At 46.0% G+C, this 24,307-nt stretch overlaps 1 protein-coding gene across 2 annotated transcripts in view; it reads left to right on the plus strand.

The window, feature by feature from the left end:
- The window catches only part of FIBCD1 (fibrinogen C domain containing 1), a 953,795-nt gene that overhangs the window by 731,624 nt on the left and 197,864 nt on the right, over positions 1-24,307 (plus strand). For both annotated transcript variants that reach the window (XM_086924803.1, XM_086924804.1), the window contains one exon: positions 8,467-8,563. In XM_086924803.1, coding sequence (XP_086780929.1) covers positions 8,467-8,563 — 97 coding nt within the window. The remainder of the gene's footprint in view (positions 1-8,466; positions 8,564-24,307) is intronic.

Genomic DNA, 24,307 nt, shown 5'->3' on the forward strand with positions numbered 1-24,307 from the left:
TGTGTCTTGGGCTATCAATTTTTGATCTTATTGTCCTGCTCTCTTAGTATAACTTACCTTGTAAGTCTCCTGAAAGCTCAACAAAACCGGGCTGCATATCACCTCTGTGTGGGCGAGAGCGGGAAGGGGCTACGTACTCACTCTGCGACTACTTCACTCCTCTGACTGCCAAACAATAAAACAGAGACCTCATACACTTTTGGTAGATTAACAAGTATCTCTGTCTTTACAAGCTAAAATGCATATAGTAATTTCACAAAAATGTAAATTTAGCAAGCAGTGAGAGAGGTGATGATGTTGGGATCCTCCCTAACCTAGGGAGAGAACCAAGCAGATGCCTTGAAAACAAAGAGCACATCTTGCTGAACGATTTGGTGGTGGCCCCATCCTCTTAGGACCACCCCAAGCACAGTTATGGGCAAAAATACAATCTCAAACAAAGGCCCTCCAAAGCATTATGGGACTAAGTTAGCAGTGGGCGGTGAATATTATAGTATCCAATATTAAATAATTCTACAAAGAGCTGCAGTTCACCTAGTCGTTACTAGGTGTCCCTCACTAGTCAAATGCAAAAGCATTGAAACCCTTTCATGAAGCTGCAGTTCCACTAGTCGTTACTAGGTGTCCCTCACGAGTCAAATGAAAAAGCATTGAAACCCTTTCATGAAGCTGCAGTTCCACTAGTCGTTACTAGGTGTCCCTTACGAGTCAAATGCAAAAGCATTGAAACCCTTTCATGAAGCTGCAGTTCCACTAGTCGTTACTAGGTGTCCCTCACGAGTCAAATGCAAAAGCATTGAAACCCTTTCATGAAGCTGCAGTTCCACTAGTCGTTACTAGGTGTCCCTCACGAGTCAAATGCAAAAGCATTGAAAACCTTTCATGAAGCTGCAGTTCCACTAGTCGTTACTAGGTGTCCCTTATGAGTCAAATGCAAAAGCATTGAAACCCTTTCATGAAGCTGCAGTTCCACTAGTCGTTACTAGGTGTCCCTCACGAGTCAAATGCAAAAGCATTGAAACCCTTTCATGAAGCTGCAGTTCCACTAGTCGTTACTAGGTGTCCATCATGAGTCAAATTGCATTTGACTTGAGGGACACCTAGCCACGACTAGTTGAACTGCAGCTCTTTGTAGAATTTATAGTATTAGCTCCTAGCATGGTCGGACCACAGTGAAATTGTATTTGAGCTGACATACAATGCCTCAGGCAATAGGCCCCCAACCAATCCAGGTACTTAGAGCTCTCGCACGTGGCACACTATGCAGCCAGATTGTCTAGCTGAAGAGCTTAATAACTCACATCCCCCTCTTTCCACCAATATTATCACTGTGGCCTCTCAATATACATTATGGGTTGTAAAGCAGCCCAACTGAGAGCAGCACCTAAACTAAGTAAAGTCAAACAAAAGTCTCTTTCAGCTCCTTGGTTTACAGAGGAACTAAGGGCACAGAAACAAAATTGTCATAGGAAGGAAAAAACATGGAGACAAGACTGAGAAGACCGAATACAAGCTCTGCCTAGCTGCATATAAATTCAAAATTTTCAAAGAGAAAATGTCCTACTTTACTAGACAGATAGAGGAAGCAAAAAATTCCTCAAAAGACCTTTTTCAAACAGCGACTAAGCTGACCAGGGATGCATTTGACACATCTAACTTAAGCAGCCAATCCTTCTGCAATAGCCTAGGTGACTTCTTTTTGGAAAGGTGGAAGGAGTTTAAAACCTTTTCTCTTCCTCTACCTCCATTTCAGATAATATCACAGTTTCCACCATTACATGCAAGAAAGGATCAAGGGACATATGTATGTACCTTTGGTTTTACGATTCTCGAATAGCATTTTTTTGCGAATCGCTATTTGAGAATCGCAAAACGCTATGTATGTAGGATTTGCAAATAATTTTGCGAATCCTACATATTGCTTAATTGCAAATTGCAAATTGCGATTCGCAATGAAGGAATACCTCCCCATTCATTCCTATGGGCATAGGGGGCTGTACGAATGAATGGGAAGACCTTCTCAATTTGCGATTCTCAATTAGAGAATCGCAAATTGAGAATGCAGTTTCAAGGGTGCAAGGGTGTCAAAAGGACATCCTGTTGCAACCCTGAAATGAGCATGGGAGCACATGTGGCGCACATACATGCCTAAGGGCATGTGTGGTACAAAAGGGGGTGGTAATGGACGGAGCATCTGAACCAATCAAACACTCACACCCAGTCAAAAGATCTGGGTTTAATCCATCACCGTTCTTTAGCCCACTCTGCCACCCCAGTTCAGACATGGCTATATGCAAATCAGTCTGACCCTGTGCCTCATGGGAACAGTCCAGCCCGAACTGCCAAGCCATGCCTTCCCTGGACCGGAAACAAGCTTCCGAGGACCGGTTTCTGGCATGTGTGTGCGCACCATGCCACTTTGAAAAATGTACAAATTTGCTTTTTTGAAAGAAATCACAAATCACCACCAACCTGTAGTTGGTGGTAATTTGTGATTCCTTATGCTATATTCGCACAAATTGGGTGCCTCATACATTCCATTTAAGGAATCGCAATTTGCGATTCCTTAAATGCATTCGCAAAATAAGGAATTGCAAATTTTGAGATTCTTTATTTTGCGAGGCAGTTTTTCTTTAATAAATATCATTAAGCCTAATTAGGATCGCAAATGCTGAAATTCTGTGAATTTCAGCATTTTCGATCGCAATTTTGAATGATACATATGACCCCAAGTCTCTGTAAATTTATACCACTTACCCTAGAACAGGTAACTAACTCACTGAGTGTAACTCTCCACATGATCCTTGCCCCCCAAAGATAGCAGGATCAGTGGCGGAGACTAAAGAGGTCCTACTTACCGCCATCTTCCAGAATGTGACTTCGACTGGCCAATTTCCATCGATTTGGAAAAGAGCTTTAATTCTTCCATTTCCATAAAGTAACTCTAGACCCTAAAAGCCCTAGCAGTTCTCGCCTCATATCACGGCTCTTTCTCCCCTCCAAGATTATTGAGAAGTTTATAAACATTCAACTGACCATATTCAATTTAATGACCATCTGGATACCACACAGTTTGGTTTCGACAGAAGTCATAGCACAAAAAGAGCCTTGATCAAAGCAAACGAACAGATTAGGCAGCCGCTCGATCAGAGCCGAGGGGCAGCACCGATACTGCTTGATCTATCTACTGTTTTGGATACGGTAGATCACGGAGTAATATTAAACCATTTATCCGAAATCAATGTCAGCGGCTCTGCATGGGACCTGTTGAAATCTTTTCTTTCTGACAGAGAACAGTCCATCAAACTTGGTGAGTTTGTGTCTCAATCTCTCTTCTTTCCCTGTGGTGTTCCTCAGAGCTCTTCACGCAGTCCCACCTTATTTAATATTCATATCACACCCCTGGCCAATCTAATCAAAAGCTTTGGCTTTTCCTTGACGTCCTACGCAGATGACACCCAGATTGTCGTTTCACCGGCCAAAAAGGACTCGCGGGTGAGTGCCAGATTTTGCGACTGCATGCAGGCAGTAAACACTTGGATGAGCAGGAATTGTTTCAAATTAAATGAGGACAAAACTGAAGTAATACTCTTCGGAGCACGACATCCTTCTGGTCACCGTCATGCCGGCCAGCAGCAATGGGCCCTATGCCTGCTCCTGTTACCAAGGCCTGAAATCAGGTAGTTCTGATTGACCACAAACTAACCTATAGGAATCCCGTCAGTGCCCTATCACCCTTGGTATTTCTCACTTTGCGAATGCTAAAAAAGATCCTTTCTTTTATCCCCTTGCACTTGCAAAGAACCCTCATTGCATCACTAGTTATGTCTAAGCTGGATTATTGCAACGGCCTGTTACTCACTGCGCATCAATACGTTCTTAAAAGGCTACAAGTACCACAAAATGTGTCAGCAAGACTCCTGCTAAAGATACCTAAACATCAATCCGTAGGCATAGCCATCAAAAACCTGCATTGACTCCCTACTAGACAGAGATGCACTTTAAAGGCACTCAGCGTCGCCTACAAGGCACTTCACGGCCTAGGTCCCACTGGTCTTCAACCAAGTCTTAACTAGTACCTCCCGGCCATAACCCTACTATCTGCCTCTGCGAAACACATTGTTGTACCCAGACTTAAACTGTCCACCTTCGGTGGCAGGAGCTTCGAGTTTCTAGGCACTTCGAAGCCTGGAAGTCTTTACCATTAAACATTAAGAATGCACCCAAACTTCTGAGCTTTAGAAAACAGCTGAAGACCTGGCTCTTCAGCACTTGATATTTGGTAAAAAAAATGTTATCGATTAAAGCTAGCGCCAAGACACCCTCGGGCAATAGAGTGCTTTAGAAGACTTATTTACATAACATAAAATCACAAGGGGCATTCACAACCGGGCTTTCTGTGGCTTTTAACACTTTACTTCTAATTATCCAATCTGAATTCAATAATTTAGAGACAGCCACCACCACCACCAGCGAGGTCATGTCGCTTTTGCATGTTCTATACGCGCCTCCTCTCGACAATAAACAGAGGGATCTACACATGGGACGATCCATTTGGACCTCAGTTTCGCACAGAGGAGGCAAAAAGACAACACGTTTGTCACTTCCGCAGGGAGTTTGGCAGCATGGACAACACTAAGATACCTGGGTCGCCTCCCTCCATTTTGCCATAAAGGCTGCTACATGTAAATGCCCATATGAAAACTGCAGGTATAGGGCTTGCGCCCGTGGGGGGCGTATAAAGTCCAGGAACACCTCATCCTCAAACACACACACTTGTGGCAGAGAAATACTGTTGTCAGGCTCCCTAGCTATGGTTGTGATTTCAGGGACGGCTGGCTTTCTCCTGCACCATCCCCTCATTGAGTGGCCTGTGGCTCAACCCAGAATTTCCTAAGGCCCACTTCAGAGCAGGTTTTTGTTAGCACCCTTAACCAGCCCATTCTGTCTAACCCACTGGCTGCAATCACACCCCTCACGCCCTCCATTAGGTGACACAATTCTTCAGTACTCCACACTCAAATCCAAGACAACAAGGGTTTTAACAGAAGTACTGTCTCTAAATCATGTCTAAACAGAGGGGAGACAGTGGTGTGCCCCTCCCTAGACCCAGCAGCCCCATAGTGAAACTGTTTTCTGCAGTGCAGCGTGGGATAGTATTAGAGTACCCCCCATAATTCCACCCCAACGCAGCCTACATGGAGAAAATGGCCTTCCCGTCAGCCCCTGGCTATCCCCACCAATCACAACGGTGACATTGCAGCATTGTGATTGGCTTAGGACAGGGGAGGGAGGCTGCCTGCTTCCTGTTACTGCCAGAGGCAGGAGAGCAGGAGCAGGTGCTGAGACAAAAGCGGGTCTCGGCCTGCGGGCAGGTATGTTTTAAAAAAATATATTAAATTAACCCCTCCCCCCTCATGACCCTTCCCCCACCCTCCCAACCACGAATAATGCCGGCCATGACTGGTTAGACTAAATCCAGCACAGCAGAAGATACAACCTGTTTTGAGGTTTATTGGTTCACACTCACATACCTGTTTGAACAATAAGGCATGTGTTTAATATAACAGCAAGGCCTGATTTTTTTCGTGTAAGGCCAGCGGCACTGGCAACTTTGGCAAGTGAAGGCTACGCGACTTCTTTCCCGGTAACCATCAGTAAGAATCAGTGATGAGATTTTTCAAGACTTGCCTTCTTGTCATCCGCTTTCAATGACGCCCTCTTTGAGCTCAGCCTTTTTAGCTCAGCTTTTATAACAATTTATAACATTTATAGCGTACCACTGTTGTTGAAACTCTCAGCAAAAAGTGATCTGATGCATTGTTATTTATTTCCCATTCTGCGGGACTGTGTTCTTCTGAATAATAGCAATAAACTAGATGCCAACGGGGCTATTCAAAAATGTAATTTACACTTGTGTGTAATTTACACTTTGACTTTTCAGTAGCTTTACTAATTTTGGCTATTCACAAATTCTCATTGTAAAGTTACTCAAAGGTGTAGACTTACACGACTCCCCCAGCCAAAAATAGGGTGAAGCCAAATTTATGAGTGTAAATTACTACTACCCAAAAAAAAGGAAACAGTAGCAAGCTCTGTACCACACATGGCCAACCATTGCCACTGCAACACTCACCCATTGAAAAAAAAGGGAGGGAGGCTGAAACCCAATACGAAATAATGTTACATTAAATTATTTTAAATAGTTAAAAATGCAAATAAATAGAATTTTAAATAATACAATCTAAAAATAAAACGTATTTTATTTAATTATGAAATATTTTAACAACCATTTTTAAATTCTTTAATTAATATACATTATTGTTTATTAAAATATAATTACAAACATAGATTAATGTATCATGATGTTTTATTAAAATATAATTAAGCTACTTTTGGAGAAGTGTGGCTCACTGGTTAGAGGAGGCAGACCCTGATGCAGAGGTCAGACCCGGGACCAGGGTTCAATTCCCGACGCGGCAGGGTCTGAGTCCAAGTGTCCACGGACCTGATAATTCTCGCCTCAGGGTCTATTCCAATCATGGAGTCCCACTCTGCAACTCTGGGCATTAAGCTTGCTTAATCTCCACTATGGCCCCCACAACGCTAAGGATGCCTGGCTTTCACCTTGGGGATGCCCTGTAGGGGCTATCTCACAGGGAAAAGCCAGGACGAGTTCCCAAGGCAAGCGCTTAGAGACCTCTGGGTCATAAGCGCTATATAAATCCAATATACAATACAATACAATTAAATAATTCTATACATCACTTTCAATAAGTATTAGCACATAATAAAATAACTATTTATTTACTTTAGGTGGGGGAATATTTTTGTTTTAATTGTATTATTTGTTACCTGTGTGGCCTATTTATAAACTACATTTGGTAGTACCTTTAATAATGCTTTAATATTTATTTAAACTAATTGTATGTATGTATTCGAAATATAGAAAAAAATGCAACAACACAATTAACTTAATTTTTAATTAAATGTTTAATGAATTTAAATATAATAAATGAAATTAGAAATATTTTTTCCTGAATGTTATCTTTTACCATGTTTCAATTTTTTAAATGGTGTGAAATTGTGTAATATTATTTTTTACGGGTTTTAAGTCCCTACCTCCATTATTTTTTATGGTTGCAGTACAATTGGCTAGCCATGTGTGGTGCTAGACTCACTCCTGCTATGAGCTGGGGTAATTTACAACTGTGTTGGGTCCCTTTTTTATTTTGGCAACTCTAGAAGGGCATTTTTGAATAACAATGGGGTTACTCTATTGTGTGTGGGTGCATGTTCCCCCTAAACCCCTTCCCTTTAGTAGTAAGTATGCCACATTTACAAGCCCCTCTGCCTGCTCCCGCTCATGTTTACTACTAAGTTACTAGTAAGTATTAAACGTACATGTGTGTGGATCCCCGCATTGAAAAGATGGCAGAGGTGGAGATTTATACCAAGCATGAGCGCAAAATCCGTTCCGCTTGCAGATTTTGCGAATTTTCAGCAAATTCGCGATCCGCAAACTCCCGCAAATTTACCGAAAATTCGCAAATTCGCGAGCGGTGGATCCGGGGGGCAAAAGTTCAAGCCTTCAAGCTTGTAACTATTTTAGGACGGCGCCGGCAAGCTGCCAGCGCCATCCTAAAGTAGGTACTAAGTTGGCTTCAACAGGAAGCACTTATAGATAAAATAAAGCAGGTGCTCGAGCACTTGCTTTATTTTATCTATTAGTGCTTCCTGTTGAAGCTTATTTAGTAACTATTTTAGGATGGAGTTGGCAGCTTGCCGGCGCCATTCTAAAAGAAAACAGGAGTGGGGGCAGAGTGCAGAAGGGCACAGCAACGAGTGGGGCAGAGGGCAGAAGGGCACAAAAAACGAGTGGGGCAAGGGGCACAAGGGCACAACAACAAGTGGGGCAGAGGGTAGAAGGGCACAAAAATGAGTGGGGCAGAGGGCAGAAGGGCACAAAAAACGAGAGGGTTTCAGTGATGAACCAGAGGGTGCATTGCGGGCTTGCACTACAAAACCCAGCGAACACGCAAAGCGGCCCGCGAACATGCAAAGCGCCCCGCGAACACACCAAGCGCACCGTGAACTCGCAACAACAAAGAAATCCGCAAATTCGCGAATTCGCAAAATTCGCTCATGCTTAATTTATACTTGCAGCTGTGTGAATAGCATTTTGTAGCACGTTTAGTAGTTCTAATGTAGTCCTTCTAAATGTACTACAAAATGCAGTTTGTTAATAGGTCCCACAGTTATCAATTCCAACCCAAAAACCATCCATCCAAGGCCTCCTAGAGATGACTTTTCTCTATGAACATCTGAATATACAGGTCTTTCTTCCCAACTGTACCTCCTGCCCTGCGACCCTTAACTTAGGGTGATTCTCTGACCCCAACCTCCACCCCACCACCCCTTGTATTCCCTACCCAACAGTCCTAACTCCTGGTCCTTCTCTTGCAGGTGATCCAGCGGAGGGAAGATGGCTCAGTGAACTTCTTCAGAGGATGGGATGCTTACAGGGATGGATTTGGGAAGCTGACAGGGGAGCAGTGGTTGGGTAAGTACAGCCGAGGTGCCCTGGGCTCTCTGGCCGAGGTCTGTCTTCCAAACACAGCTCCTACTCTATCCACAGCTCCTGTTTGTCTCTCTGTCCTTCCACCACAGCTCTTGTTCCCAGTTGTTCTATCTGGCTCACCTTCCCTGCTCCTATTCCATGTTTGTCTATCTATCTCATCTCCACAGTCCTGTTCCAAGTTGTTCTATCTGCCTCACCTCCAAAGCTTTTATTCCATGTCTGTCTCATTTACACAGCTCTGTCCCCAGCTGGTCTGTCTCCCTCACCCTCGGGGCTCCTATTCTATGTCTGTCTGCCTATTGGTGTCACCTGCACAACGCCTGTTCCATGTCAGTCTGTCTATCTATCTGTCTGCCACACCTCCTCCGATCCTGTTCCCAGTTTCTCTATCTGTCTCACCTCGACAGCTTTTATTGCAGGTCTGTCTCACCTCACCAGCTCCTCTACCAGCTGATCTATTTTTCTCACTGACGGTGCTCCTATTCCATGTCTGTCTATCTGTCTCACCTCCATAGCTCCTGTTCCCATCCCATCTGTATCCCCTTCACAGCTGTTGTTTCAATTCTGCCTGTCTTCCTGCCAAAGCTCTGGTTCCCATTTCAGTCTGTCTGTCTCAGCTTCAGAGCTGCTGTTTCCATGTCAGTCTGTCTCAGCTTCAGAGCTGCTGTTTCCATTTCAGTCTGTCTAAGCTTCAGAGCTGCTGATTCCATTTCAGACTGTCTGTCTCAGCTTCAGAGCTGCTGTTTCCATGTCAGTCTGTCTCAGCTTCAGAGCTGCTGTTTCCATTTCAGTCTGTCTCAGCTTCAGAGCTGCTGTTTCCATTGTCGTCTGTCTCAGCTTTAGAGCTGCTGTTTCCATTTCAGTCTGTCTGTCTCAGCTTTAGAGCTGCTGTTTCCATTTTAGTCTGTCTTAGCTTCAGAGTTGCTGTTTCCATTTCAGTCTGTCTCAGCTTCAGAGCTGCTGTTTCCATTTCAGTCTGTCTCAGCTTCAGAGCTGCTGTTTCCATTGTCGTCTGTCTCAGCTTTAGAGCTGCTGTTTCCATTTTAGTCTGTCTTAGCTTCAGAGTTGCTGTTTCTATTTCAGTCTGTCTCAGCTTCAGAGCTGCTGTTTCCATTTCAGTCTGTCTCAGCTTTAGAGCTGCTGTTTCCATTTTAGTCTGTCTTAGCTTCAGAGTTGCTGTTTCCATTTCAGTCTGTCTCAGCTTCAGAGCTGCTGTTTCCATTTCAGTCTGTCTCAGCTTCAGAGCTGCTCTTTCCATTTTAGTCTGTATGCCTCTCTCAGCTGTCCTAATTGCCTTTCTACTGGTCACTCTCCTGAGAAGGCCTTCTTAAGCATTGGTTACAGTCCACTCCCACTTCATGTCCCTTCCCTGTGCCTCCTGCTCAGTGGTGTCTTGTCCACAATACTATGGGCCCGATGTAGGTGGCCAATACCGGTCGGAAACGGCCGAATTCGGCCGTTTCCGACCGGTATTTGGCCTTTTGAGATGTAGGGGACCTTTTTTTCTCCGATTCGGTATTTTACTGATTCGGTAAAATTACCGAATCGGAAAAATACCGAATCGGTAAGTTTACCGATTTTAAAAAATCGGGATGTAGGTGGGACTACTTTCAGTCCCACAGGCCCTTCAGATTCGGTATTTTAACACCCAATCCAATTGGGTGTTAAAATACCGAATCCAGGTGTGCATGCACATGTGTGCATGCACACCTATGCCATGTGACAGACAGACATGCCCTTAGGGCATGTCTGTGTGCCACATGGCACACAAGCCAGTATTGGGGGTGCAAGAGGGTGTCAAAGTGACACCCCCTGCACCCTTGCAGAAATCGGTAATTACCGAATCGGTAAATACCGATTCGGTAATGCACATTGATTCCTATGGGCTTCAAGGCCCATAGGAATCAATGGGGGATACCGATTCGGTATTTACAGAATCGGTAAATACCGAATCTTACAGATTCGGTATTTACCGATTCTGAAATACCCACATCTCCCCCCCTCCAATTTACCACTTCTTAAATACCGAATCGGTATGATTCGGTATTTAAGAAGTGGTAAATTGGGGTTTACCTACATCGGGCCCTAAGTGTCCAGCTCTGTCCTCTCCACTCCCCAAAGGCTCATGTTATCCCATGTATTTCTCATCTGTGTCCCTCCCACATCCCTCCTCAATGTCGCCCATTGGAGCCCCTCCAATGGCCCTTGATGTTTCCACTCTTTTCTTGAGTCAGTCTCTCTCTCTCTCTTTCTCTCTCCTGTTATCTCCTGCCCCTTGCCTGTCTGTCTTAACACCTCTCCCGACTTCCTCCGTCTTTCTCCTCTCCCGACCCTTCTCTGCCTATTTCCTGTTCTCTCTCCTGATGTCTCCTGCCTGTCTCGCTCAGTGTCTTTCTCTCCCTTACTTCCTCTCCTCTCTCCATCTCTGGTTACTATGTTGGTCTCTCGCATTCTCTCTCTCCCTCTTACATTCCCTCTCTCTCCCTTTTGCCCCCCTCATGTTTCCTCAGGGTCTCCAGTTATATTTCACCTGTCTTGTATATCTTGAAATCAGAGCATTGAGTCAAGACACCTCTCTCTTACACTGTGCATACCTGCCAACTTGAACAAAAATCTCACTGTGTGAGGTGTGTGTGGGGGGGGCAGGGGCCTTGTGCCAATAATTATTAACGAGGCACTTTTGCCCCCACCCTGCCCCAAGCCCCCTCCGTCACAAACAAAGCTTGCTTAGCCTCGCTGTATATGGTTGCTCATTGGTTATTTTGTTTTGGTGTTGGTGATTGTTTCACCAAGAGTTGTTCCACAACTGGTGTTGTGTGTGAGTGTATCTAGATCTTAGGTGACTCATTTGCTCATGTTTTTGGGGGCTATGTGGTATATGGTCACCCCTTGGTTGTGATTGGGTGTTGATGCTAATTTAACAAGAGTTGTTCCACAACTAGTGTTGCGTGTGAGTGTGTCTAGATGTTAGGCTACTCATTAGCTCTTGTTATGGGGGCTATGTGGTATATGGTCACCCCTTGGTTGTGTTGTTTGGGTGTTGTTGTTTATTTAAACAAGCTTTGTTCCCAATGGGTGTCGTGTGTGAGTTGGCGTCAGGTTGTTGTGCCACTTATTAGCTTGTGTACATCTTGTTTGCCGCATATGTCCTATTTGGGCTTGTTGTGTGCACGTGGTTTCCCGGCTACGTAGTGCTTGTTGTGTGCACGTGTGGTGCTGAGGTGTGCTTGATGTGTGTGTGTGTTTTCCCGCAGTATGGATGAGTTATGCGAGTACTTGTTCTTAGTCTATGGTGTGCGCGTTGCTTTCTGATATTTGTTGCGTAAAGTTTGTTCCTTTGTGTCTTGCTTGTTATACTGGTCTGGCCAACTTGTATAATTAGTGGCATAAGGATGTAGGATGATGATAGTTGTTCATTTCAGGAAGTAATGCGGTGCGGGATGTGTTAAAACATTTTGTTTGTGTTGTCCATTTGTACTTTGGTGCACTGTTTTAATATCCTTGACTTTGTGTACTTGAGTGCATTTTTATTGACAACTATTTTATTGCTTTTTGCAATTGTACCCATAACGAAGGGAGATATGTTATAACTTGTGTTTCCCTGCTACTCAGCTGGTATGCATGTCATGTGGAATGTTGGATGATTGGAATGTTGCTGTGCTGTGAATGTCAGTTGAGTGAGGGCTGAGCAGCAGGACAGCTGCTCCTGATGGGGTTTCCTTTCTATCTTAACTAATTAACTTAATAAAGTAACTTGATCTATCCAACTTGAAGTATCCATCTTTCCTATTGATTACAACAAGAGGCGCACACGGCACAGCGAGCCAGGAAGCTGTATTGGGCGCGACTATACTACTGATTAATCAACCCTAATGTGAGCACGGTTCTGCTCCACTGCTGCCCAATCTCAAATCATTATTAGTCAACACCGGTCAGCGGGCTCGGCTCGCTCCAGCCACCGCAGACTGCACTGGGCGTTGTGCAAGCCTCAGGGGAGCGAGGCTGAGCCTGGCACAAGTAGTTGTTCTTCTCAACAAATTTAATTAATTAAAAGTGAAGTATGTGTGTTTATGGCCATGAAATCTATTTGCGCTGCCGCGTTATTTAGTGTAAAAAAATGAAAGCTGCACTCTGTGTGATGTGGCTAGTGCCGGCTTTGCAGACAGCTGGTACACTTGAAGGAACTGGGTTTAATTGTTCGTATTGACTAGAAATGTGAAGTCACCGCCCGGCTCCCTCCGACCACCGCTATGTTCAACATTCATGCGCCGCGCTGAGTAATAGACACCGGCAGGCTCCGACCAAACTCATTCTGTGGATGATCATTCATTCACGCATGACGGCCGGCACCGGCGAGGACTGCGCTGTGTTGCTAGCACACAGCGCAGTCCTCGCGTCAATCGCGTCAGTCTGCGTCAAGTAAAAATCCAGTATTTGTAAAGCGCGAACAGTTACCCGAAGGCATCCCAGCGCTGGGGGGCATCGGGAAGATTAAGCAAGCTATTGCACAGAGTCACATGGTACCGGGCTGACCTGCCGGCGGTGCCGGGATTGATCCGTGATCCCCAGATTCCAGCGTCAGTCGCCCTGACCACAGCACCACACCTCTTCCCTCCCAAGTGTCTGAGTCAAAGATGGCTGTGAGTGGTGTGTCAACGTTGTGTGTGCCGTGGAACTTATTGGAGGAAGGCAATGCAAGCTGTGAAGCACATAATTTGGAACGTTATTACCCGCAGCTAAATTGAACCAACTGAATGATCTTAATTCATGTCTCTGGCCAGACTTACACTCCGGTCCGTCTAGGCAGACACACTTACTTGAATATACAATGGCCGCCGGGGTACATCCCAGCGCGAGCCGCTGTATTCCCCATACATGCCGACCACCTGGAGCTCGCCTCTCTCAGGGGGGGGCCTGGCTCTGTCGGGTCTGGTCAGTGTGAGATGCGACGCGGGCGCAGTAGGGTTCTGATTAAAGACTGCCAATTCTGAACTGTCCACTGCTCGCGCCACGGCAGGACGCCAGCCCACTAACGACCCATAACTATGAGTCTGACAGAAAGGCCTGACTCCTGACCTCACTCTGATGTCTCCGAGGTGCCCACTGGCATGCACTGACTTGACTTCTGCACGGTGGTTGACTCATGAATAAGAATCAAGCCAGTTTGTTACGTTGCACTGTACGGAGGCAAGCTCTGCCCCGACCCACCCCCTAAGAAGTATGCCGAGCTGTGTGCACCGTGCGCTGCCTGCCCTTTATAATAACAGCAGCCCTCGGGCTCACCTCTGCGCCTTGACAGTCACGCACAGGCACTAATATACATGACTTTGCATTATAGTGCGGTGATGCGGATGAGCACACAAAAATGCGTTACTCTAACGCCTGATGTGTGGCACTTGGCAGGGCTGCTCATATCACATGGAACAGAAGATGTGCTAGAAGGCCCTCCACAGGGTGTGTTTCCTGCTGGTGTAAAAGGCCTTGAGCATCCAAGACCATTACACGGTGTGAAACTTCCCCGAGACATGGGTATCAGCCTTAGAAGTTTTTATGTTTTTTTTGGGTGGGGTGCCTGTACTCAGATAGAAGTTCCTCCGGCTGTGCTCAGCACAAGGTCCCGCCCTTTTCACGTGGTGAAATATTTGTGGAAATTGCCAAGTCTGCCTGTTCGTCCAACCATCCACTTACCCACTCCCGAGCTCCAGTGCTCCTCAGCTGTGTTTGTGCCATATAAATACGCACACAAACACATCTATGTGCATGCATGCCCACCTACAGGCCTTTTGCCATTGCATTCATCCATCCATCCATGCTTTCATCCATCCATCCATGCTTTCATCCGTCCATGCTCTCCCCTTTCCATTCTTATGCCCTTCCATCATCTATCCATCCATCCATCCATCCATCCTTTCCCTCTTCCATCCATTTTTTGCTTCCATCGGTCATACATTCATCCATTTAATGACCCACTCAGAGAGGATGATCAGAAGGGTTAGTTTGATGTGATTCCCCCATCTGAAAGGCCAGGATTTGTGGAGGGGCGTCAGTCTAATGACAGGCCGTCTTCTGGATGATTGATAGAGCTGGGGCTGGGTCAGTCTTATGTCAGGCTAACCTCTGATAGGCCAGAATTGCTGGAGAAGTGTCATCCTTATGTCAAGCTGTCCTCAGGCCGATTGACAGGGCTGGGAGTGGGTCAGTCATATCTCATGCTCTCCACTGAAACACAGTGAGGTTGTGGCAGTATGACGTCAGACTGCTTAGAAGGTCCACGTCGCAGTCACTCCCATCTGAACGACAGTACAGTTAGATCTCCTTGCCAGGCTCAGATAGCAATGTGTGCCAACAGGACAAGTTACAGCACAACAGTACAAGTGATGCTTTTCTCATGAAGTGTCACACTGCCTCAGTCTGTTTCATGTTGCCTCCGAGCACCACTAGTGTCATGTATCTGAACTCTGGACCATGTACCGAACATCAGCTGCGAATGCGTCCCATCCCGAGCAGATGTGGCTCCAGATGACATGTCACAGGTTGACCGCATCTTGGGGACATTCGAGAAGCTTCCCTTGGAATGCATAATGCCTGTTGCTTACCATTGGCTTTGTCGTTGCAGCGCACTGCTCTTGCTTTCTATTTGCTGGCTGTATTTGTTTTAGGCTGCCCAGCTTCAGCTTGGCCCTCCAGTGGCCCATACCTTATTTACTGTATTCTTTCGCAGTGCTCTCTTTCTCCAAACAGGTCTTTAAATCTTGTTCATATCTTGCCACCTTTGCTATGCATTCAAAGTCCCAGGTCAAATGTCAAGCTCTGTCTTCTAAGAGAGCTTGGTTTTTACTTTTCTTTCTCAGACTTCTAAGTGAGATGATTTATGTGAAAACCAAGCTGGCTGCAGGGGTCTGCTGAGGAAGGCTGTACAATGTTATTTTTTTCCTAGCACAAAAATGTCAATGTCTGTAAATGAACTGTGCAGATATTTCAAACTATATCAGATGTAGGAAAGCACAAATGATGCACATTTTGAGGTAATTCGGAATTGTGGTAGAAACTAATATTTGAATAAGATCAAAACAAATCAATACACTAGATCATGACATTTCCACACACTATTGTTTGTGAGCTGCAAACTTTTGTCAATAAAACTGTATGTGAGCGCAAATGAAATGGTCCTTTTGATTGAAGATGGGTGGTCTGTAATGGCAGTGCGCTACCACACCATGCCTACTCCGCACTATGCCAATCCACTCTAATCTGCACCACTCCATGCCACTGCCTTCCATTCTGCACCACCCCACACTACTCCACGCCTCTCTACTCTGCACCACTCCATACTACATCATTACACTTCATGCAACTCCACAATGTGTCACTGCACTCTTCTCTACACCACTCCACTCTATGCCACTTCACTCTAAGCCTCTCTACTCTGCCCCACTCTACGCTACTAAGCACCACTACACTCTTTGTCCCTGTACTCTACACTACTCCAGCTAACACCACTCCAATCTACTCTGCTCAACTCCACTCTATGCCACTCTATTCTGCAACATTGCACTTTACACCGCTCCACTCTATGCCACTTCACTCTAAGTCTCTCAACTCTGCATCACTCTACTCTATGCTAATGCACTCTACGCCACTCTACTCTACTAAGCACCACTACACTCTTCGTCCCTGTACTGTACACTACTCCAGCTAACACCACTCCAATCTACTCTGCTCAACTCCACTCTATGCCACTCCACTCTATGCCACTCTATTCTGCAACATTGCACTTTACGCCACTGCACTCTGTTTCAATGCACTCCACTCTACACCACTTCCCTCTACTCTGAAACAATCTACTCTATGCCACTGCTTTCTGCCCCATTCCACGACACTTCGCTCTACTCTACGCCACTGCACTCTACGCCCTTGCAATCTGCTTTGAACACTGCACTGTACACGTCTTTGCTCAACACCAATGCACTCTACGCCAATCTACTCGGCACACCTGTACCACTGCACACTACACCACTATACTCTACTCTGCAACACTCTTTGCCACCGCATTCTACACAACAGCACTCTCAACCACTGCACTCTACACTATTGTACTCTGTCACTGCACTCTACGCCCTCCATTCTAACCTGCACCATTGTACTCTATGCCACTGCTCTCTATGCCACTCTACTCTGCACGGCTCTATGCCACTGCACTCTACAGCAGCCTACTCTGCAAGACTGCATTCTCCGCCACTGACCTCAATACCACTCCACTCTGCGCAACTGCACTCTACACCACTGCATACTAGGAAACTTCACACCATTGTGCCCTTTGTCACTGCGCTCTATGCCACTGCTCTCTGTGCCACTCTACTCTGCACCACCCTTCTCTATGCCATGCTACTCTATGCCAATGCACTCTATGCTACTCTACTATATACAACTTCACTCTACAACAGTCTACTCTGCAACACTGCAGTCTCTGTCACTGCACTCTACGCCCTCCATTCTAACCTGCACCATTGTACTCTATGCCACTGCTCTCTATGCCACTCTACTCTGCACCACCCTACTCTATGCCATGCTACTCTATGCCACTCTACTCTGCACCACCCTTCTCTATGCCATGCTACTCTATGCCAATGCACTCTATGCTACTCTACTATATACAACTTCACTCTACAACAGTCTACTCTGCAACACTGCAGTCTCTGCCACTGAACTCTACACCACTCTACTCTTTGCCACTGCACTCTACTCTGCACCACTTCACGTTATGCCACTCTATGAAATTGAACTCTTTGCCATTACACTCTGTGCCACTCTACTCTGTATCACTCCACTCTATGCCACTGCACTCTACACTGCACCATTCTACTCTAAGCAATGCACTCATATGGTACTCTACTCTGCATGCAATTTTGCACTCACCACGACTGAACTCTACATCACTCTACTCTGTACCACTGCATTCTATTCCACCTACTCTGCACCACTCGGCTCTACGCCACTCTACTGCACTGTACGCCACAAGAATATATGCCACGCTACTCTGCATCCCTCCACTCCATGCCACTGCACTCTACACCAATCCACTATAAGCCACTCTAATCTACTCCACACCACTGCACTCTACAACACTGCACTCTACATCACTGCACTCTATGCCACTCTATTCTACTCTGCACCACTGTACTTTATGCCTCTGCACTCTACACCAATCCACTATAAGCCACTCTAATCTACTCCACACCACTGCACGCTACAACACTGCACGCTATGCCACCCTATACCATTGCACTCTACATCACTGCACTCAATTCTACTCTGCACCACTGTACTTTATGCCTCTGCTCTCTACACCACTGTACTCTGCCCCACTTATTCTATTCTGTGCCACTCCACTCTGTGTCGCTGGCCCCTATGCCACTGCAATCTATGATGTGGCACTCTGCAACTCTACTCTACTCTGCACCACACCTTCTATGCCACTCTACTCTAAAGCACTGCATGCTATGTCAATGCACTCTACACCACTCTACTCTGCACCACTGCATTCTATGGCACCACACTCTACTCAGCACCACTCTACTCTACGCCAATCTACTGCACTGTACGCCACTACACTCTATGCCACTCTACTCTGCATCTCTCCACTCTATGCCACTGCACTCTACACCAATCCACTATAAGCCACTCTATTCTACTCCACAACACTGCACTCTACAACAGTGCACGCTACACCACACTACACCATTGCACTCTACATCACTGCACTCTATGCCACTCTATTCTACTCTGCACCACTGTACTTTATGCCTCTGCTCTCTACACCACTGTACTCTGCCCAACTCTATTCTACTCTGTGCCACTGGCCTCTATGCCTCTGCAATTTATGTGGCGGCACTCTGCCACTCTACTCTGCATCACACCTTCTATGCCACTCTACTGTAAACCACTGCATGCTATGTGAATGCACTCTACATCACTTTACTAAGAACCACTGCACTCTACGCCATTGCACTCTTTGCCACTCTACACCATTTCACTCTACGTCACTGCACTCTATGTCATTCTATTCTACTCCACACTACTGTACTTTATGCTTCTGCTCTCTACACCACTCTACTCTATGCCACTGCACTATACACTCTACACCATAGCACTCTATGCCACTGAACGCTACAATCTAGCACTTTAGAACATTCTATTCTGCAAATCTGCACTCTGACACTGAACTCCTCGCCACTCTTCCCTGCACCACTGCACTATATGCCACTCTACTTTGCATCACTCCAATCTACACCACTGTGCTCTATGCCACTGCAATCTACTCCACTCCAATCTGCTCTGCACCACTGTACTCCACACCACTGCACTATATGGCACTCTTCTCTACACCATTGCACTCTACGCCACTCTACTCTACACCTTATCACTCTACCCTGCACCACTCCACTCTACACCACTTCACTTTTCTCTGAAACAATCTATTCTGTACCACTGCACTCTTCGCCACTCTACTAAACTCTGCGCCACCCCACCATTCACCTCTATGCCACTGCAATCTTCGCTGCGTGACCACGCTACTCTCTACCACTCTATGCCTCTGCATTCTACCCCACTCTACTCTACGTGACAGCACTCTAAACCCATTTACTCCTCACCACTGTACTTTATGCCATTTCAGTTTAGGTCGATCTGCTCCACTCTACGGCACTGCACCGCACTCTACGAGATGACACTCTAATCTATTACTAACAGAAAAGGCGTGACCCTGTGTCCCTCAGAACCTGGGTATTTAATGGTTAAACAAACAATGGTTCTGTCGGGTGAGGCAGATTACTTGAACAATGCTCATAAATGTAGACAAACAGAAGAAAACACTCTGATACAAAAGATGCAATTTGGGAAATAAATACTCAAAAAACAGAGGACAAAGTCATATGGTCAAAGTGTTATATTATATAAATTATAACAAATTTCTTCCAAACATATTCAAATTAATTCATTCAAGGACAACATTTTCAACACAAGATAGGACCGTCATAAAAACATGCAATTTCAGTGACTTTTTGTGAAGTGGTGCTCAATGGATGTGATAACAATAGGATATTAACATATATACATATATACAAGATTGATTTTGATGGCCAGATGTTGATTGTTGACCAAGGATTCCTAAGTTAGCTGTAAGGATCCTGGTGGAACTAGGCCTATTGGTGCGTCGACGTTTCGACCCTAATGCGCCCCTGTTGGTGGTCGCGGCGGGTCTTTTTCAAGACAAGAAAGATTGACAGTTCAGGTAACTTAGGTACAGCTAACTTAGGAATCCTTGGTCAACAATCAACATCTGGCCATCAAAATCAATCTTGTATATATGTATATATGTTAATATCCTATTGTTATCACATCCATTGAGCACCACTTCACAAAAACTCACTGAAATTGCATGTTTTTATGACGGTCCTATCTTGTGTTGAAAAATGTATCCTTGAATGAATTCATTCGGATATGTTTGGAAGAAATGTGTTATAATTTATATATTACTAGCAGCCCGCCCCAGCGTTGCCTGGGGCAGAAAGGGGCTGGGGGCAGTACACCCGCTCCAGCCCCGACCCCCTCCCGCACCGACTCCCTCCCACCCGACTCACTCCCGCCCCCCTCCCGCCCCGACTCACTTGCACCCCCCGCCCGCACCGACTCACTCGCACCCCCCTCCCGCCCCGACTCACTCGCGCCCCCCTCCCGCCCCGACTTACTCGCACCCCCCTCGTAAACGATAGGAGAGAGGGTGTGCTGTGCTGTGTTTCTGAGCTAGCTAAACCACAATTAGTACTTATATGTTTTAATGAACTGTGTAAATCAATGTCCAGTTTGATGGCTTCCAAGAAAACTTCCATTGAAAACCCATACCCCTTCCCCTCCACCAATGGTTTAATTGCACCTGTTCAGTACTCGCGCCCCCCTCCCGCCCCGACTCACTCGCGCCCCCCTCCCGCCCCGACTCACTCGCGCCCCCCTCCCGCCCCGACTCACTCGCACCCCCCTCCCGCCCGACTCATTCGCGCTCCGACATTGTCCTTTACTGCTGCCTCCTTATTGCTTCCCCCTGCATCACACAGTCTCGCACTGAACTTTCCCTTTCCTTACCTGTGCCGCCGCTCCTCACTGCACAGCCGCTCCTCCTACGTCGTCATCACGCAGGTCGCGGTCATCACGCACGTCGCGTCGCGGCCAGCGCTAGGTCCCGGCCGGCGCTACTTTCAGGGGACTACTTTGTTTACAAACTTAATTTTTTTAATTTACTTTTTTATTTTTATTTATATAGCCTATGTCCATCTACACACCCTGACATTTTCATAGATGTATCGGGTGTGTAGATTGGCGCTGTGGTACCCGAGTTTACCTGGCCAAAAGGTGCAAGTTCTCTCTTTATAATAGTAGTATAGATAACAGGAAAACCTCTACTCCCCATCAGGAAAAGAGCACGCACATGAGGACCATTTGGGTTAAGGCCTTTTTATTAAATGAGCCTCCTCCAACCCAGCTTAGATACGCGTTTCAGCTGACGCAGCAGCCTTCTTCAGTCTAGTGTGCGCCATTTTGGTATCAACCTTTATACATACTTAAAATCATAGACATAGAAAAGTTCATGACGTTTTAAAAAACAAATATTTGAAATTTAAATAGTAAATGTAAATATTTTTAAGAACAGTGAATATTGAACGTTTCATTGGTACTGTGTATTAGATGGTTGTTATTATCGGCATTTCTATAATGCATAATGCATGCAAGATTGTTCATGAATAAAGTTGCTAGTGCACAGACCAAACCATTCTAATACAAATGTATACCAAATCACTGGTCCTGAGCAGTAGATATCTTCATGATATTCTACATCTGGTAATGTCCATGTGCCATTTAAAAGAATCCCATCGCGCTGGTCATATGGTTATAAGTGTAAAACCATCGTGCTGCTAAAAATTAAAATTAGAATTCAAGGGAGACACGCTGCATTACATTGCCATTATACTGAATTCAAAAACATTGTTGGGGAATGTCCGTATAATCACGTCCGGCTCATGGTGAACAATGCTGAAATTGTGTGCTGTCGTATGCCATCGGAGATTGAAACATATTTAAATTATAGCACTGACTGGCAACACTCTGCATGTTTACTGAGGGATATAAATGATGGAGTGCACAACTTCTTGCAGCCCTCTCATTACCCAGTCCGAGCCTCCTAACAAAGGTTATCTAAAATGCGGGCCGGGACTACTCATCCCATAATGCCTCAGAATTATCACATCACTGATCGGAGGCATCGCATGTGCCGAAATGAAAGTTAATGTTTCTACTGACGAACATGAGCATAGCACAAACTCATTCCTGTGGCGTGTTGCTGTATGAGTAACGTTTTTCACTTAACCAATCATCTCTTGAATCAACATAACAATCACCAGCCCGGACTCCCCACGGGCTCCAAATACATGAAATCAAACAGCAATGGCCAGCTGTAATGAGCCTGTAATCGGAAAGTCTCTACTCCTGCAGCCGTGTGTTACCATAAACCAAACACAAAGCGGGGTTGGGGAAGGCCAATATGCAAAACATGTGTTTAAGCCCCATAGTCCTCACCGCATATCACGGTGCCCAGTCACCATGAGCCCCACCGGTCTTCTGAGCAGGGCATATCGAGACAGGGAGAGGGCTGAGCCCTGTGCTGAATGCCAAGTGACCTCCTCGCTGCAGGGCCACTGCCTCCCACTCCGTGTTCAGGAAGTGTTGGGAGCACTAATGATGTCATCACGCAGACGTCGCGGCCGGCGCTACTTTCAAGGGACTACTTTATTTTTATTTCAAAATTTTTTAAACAACGTATATTTTTTATTTTTAATAGCCTATGTCCTTCTGCTTGCCTTGAGGTTTTCAAAGATGTCTAGGGTGTTTTGATTGGTGTTGTACTTTTCGAGTTTACCTGGCTCAAAGGACACAGTTCTCTCTTTATAATAGTAGTATAGATAACACTTTGACCATATGACTTTGTCCTCTGTTTTTTGAGTATTTACTTCTCAAATTGCATCTTTTGTATCAGGGTGCTTTCTTCTGTTTGTCTCCATTTATGAGCATTGTTCAAGTAATCTGTCCCACCCGACAGAACCATTGTTTGTTTAACCACTCTAATCTATTACACTCTACTTCACTCTATGCCACCTCAGTCTTCAACACTCAACTCCACTCTATGCCACTCTACTCCACTCTATGGCACTCGAAGCACTTTATGGCACTTTACTCCACTCTATTCAATGACACACCACTCCATTCTACTCCACTCTATGGCACTCCACATCACATCACTCCATGCCACTCCACTTTGACACTGTATGCCACTCTACAACACTCTCCTCCACTCTATTCCACTCCACTCTACAACTATCTACTCTTCTCTATGCCACTCCACTCTACTCCACATTACGCAACATCGTCTATGCTGCTCCATTCTGCTTTATAACACTCCACACCATCGTATGCCACGCCACTCTACGCCACTCCACTTCACTCTGACACTTGGCTCCACTCTACGACAATCAACTCCACTCTATGCCCATCTACTCTACCACACTCTACTCCTTCCACCGCACTCTACGCCACTCCACCCTACCCCACCCCATGACACTCCGCGACTTGCACCGCTCATTCCTCGTAGACCGTGCAGACGATGATCTGTGCTTGTGATTCCTTCACAGCTCCCACACTCTCCAGGTAGATGTGTTAATGAACCCCTCTTCCAGGCAGGCTCTCCCAGCTGAGCGCACCCCAGCCCACCTTCCACAGCAGACATGGAGTATCTTCCTTCATGGCAGCCCGGAAGCGCTTCTAGCAGGAAGCCTGGCGAGGATCACTCCGCTGCCTGATGGGAGGCAAGCAGTCAGCATTCCATGGCCTTGAAACACACCTACCTCTCACCAGCACTGTTGTTACCTCTTGAAACACTGAACTGGACAAAGTGCCCCATATTAATCCCGAGAACTGACCAAACAGCTTTGGGGCACAGTTCAAACTGAGAATTGCCCAATCAGCTTTGGTGAATAGGCCAAACTTTGGAAGGATCTTCCAATCAGATCTTACATGCTCTGGATGATCAGTGGAGGACCAGGAAGTGCCGGGGTGTTTCCAACAGGGGCCCTTTCTGAGCTTGTTTCAACCTCTCCGGCTGTGGATGTGAACTGGACATGGACCGTCGGACCACATCCTCTCATACCCATGGGGGGCGGTAGATGTATTCTGGTAGGGAACAGAAGGCACACCAACTACAGAGGAGGACACTGGCACCCCACCCTCGAGATATGGTACCTCTCTCCCTTCAAACTCTGGCAGAAGCAGAGAAGAGGGCGCTCCAGGCTCCCAAGCAAATAAACAAAGGATCCCAGAGCAAGTCCACCCAGGCCCCCCTCTGCCATCTCGTGGTGACATAGACACAGAGGAAAGGCACAATGGATTGCCTGTTGCTGTTAGATGCTGGCTTGGCTGTTCAGTCTGGGCTGTTCCCATGGGGCAAAGGGTTAAGACTGATTTGCATATGGCCAGGTCTAAACTGGGGTGGCATGGTGAGCAAAAGAATGATGGATTTAACCCAGATCTATTGACTGTGGAAGAATGTTTGATTTGCTCTGCATTCCGTCCATCAATTGTGTGTCTTTTGCTTTCTCGCCCTAAGTTCGCCAGGTATGCCCAGAC

Source organism: Lissotriton vulgaris, chromosome 5 (genome assembly GCF_964263255.1).
Source record: "Lissotriton vulgaris chromosome 5, aLisVul1.2, whole genome shotgun sequence".
NCBI lineage: Eukaryota > Metazoa > Chordata > Amphibia > Caudata > Salamandridae > Lissotriton > Lissotriton vulgaris.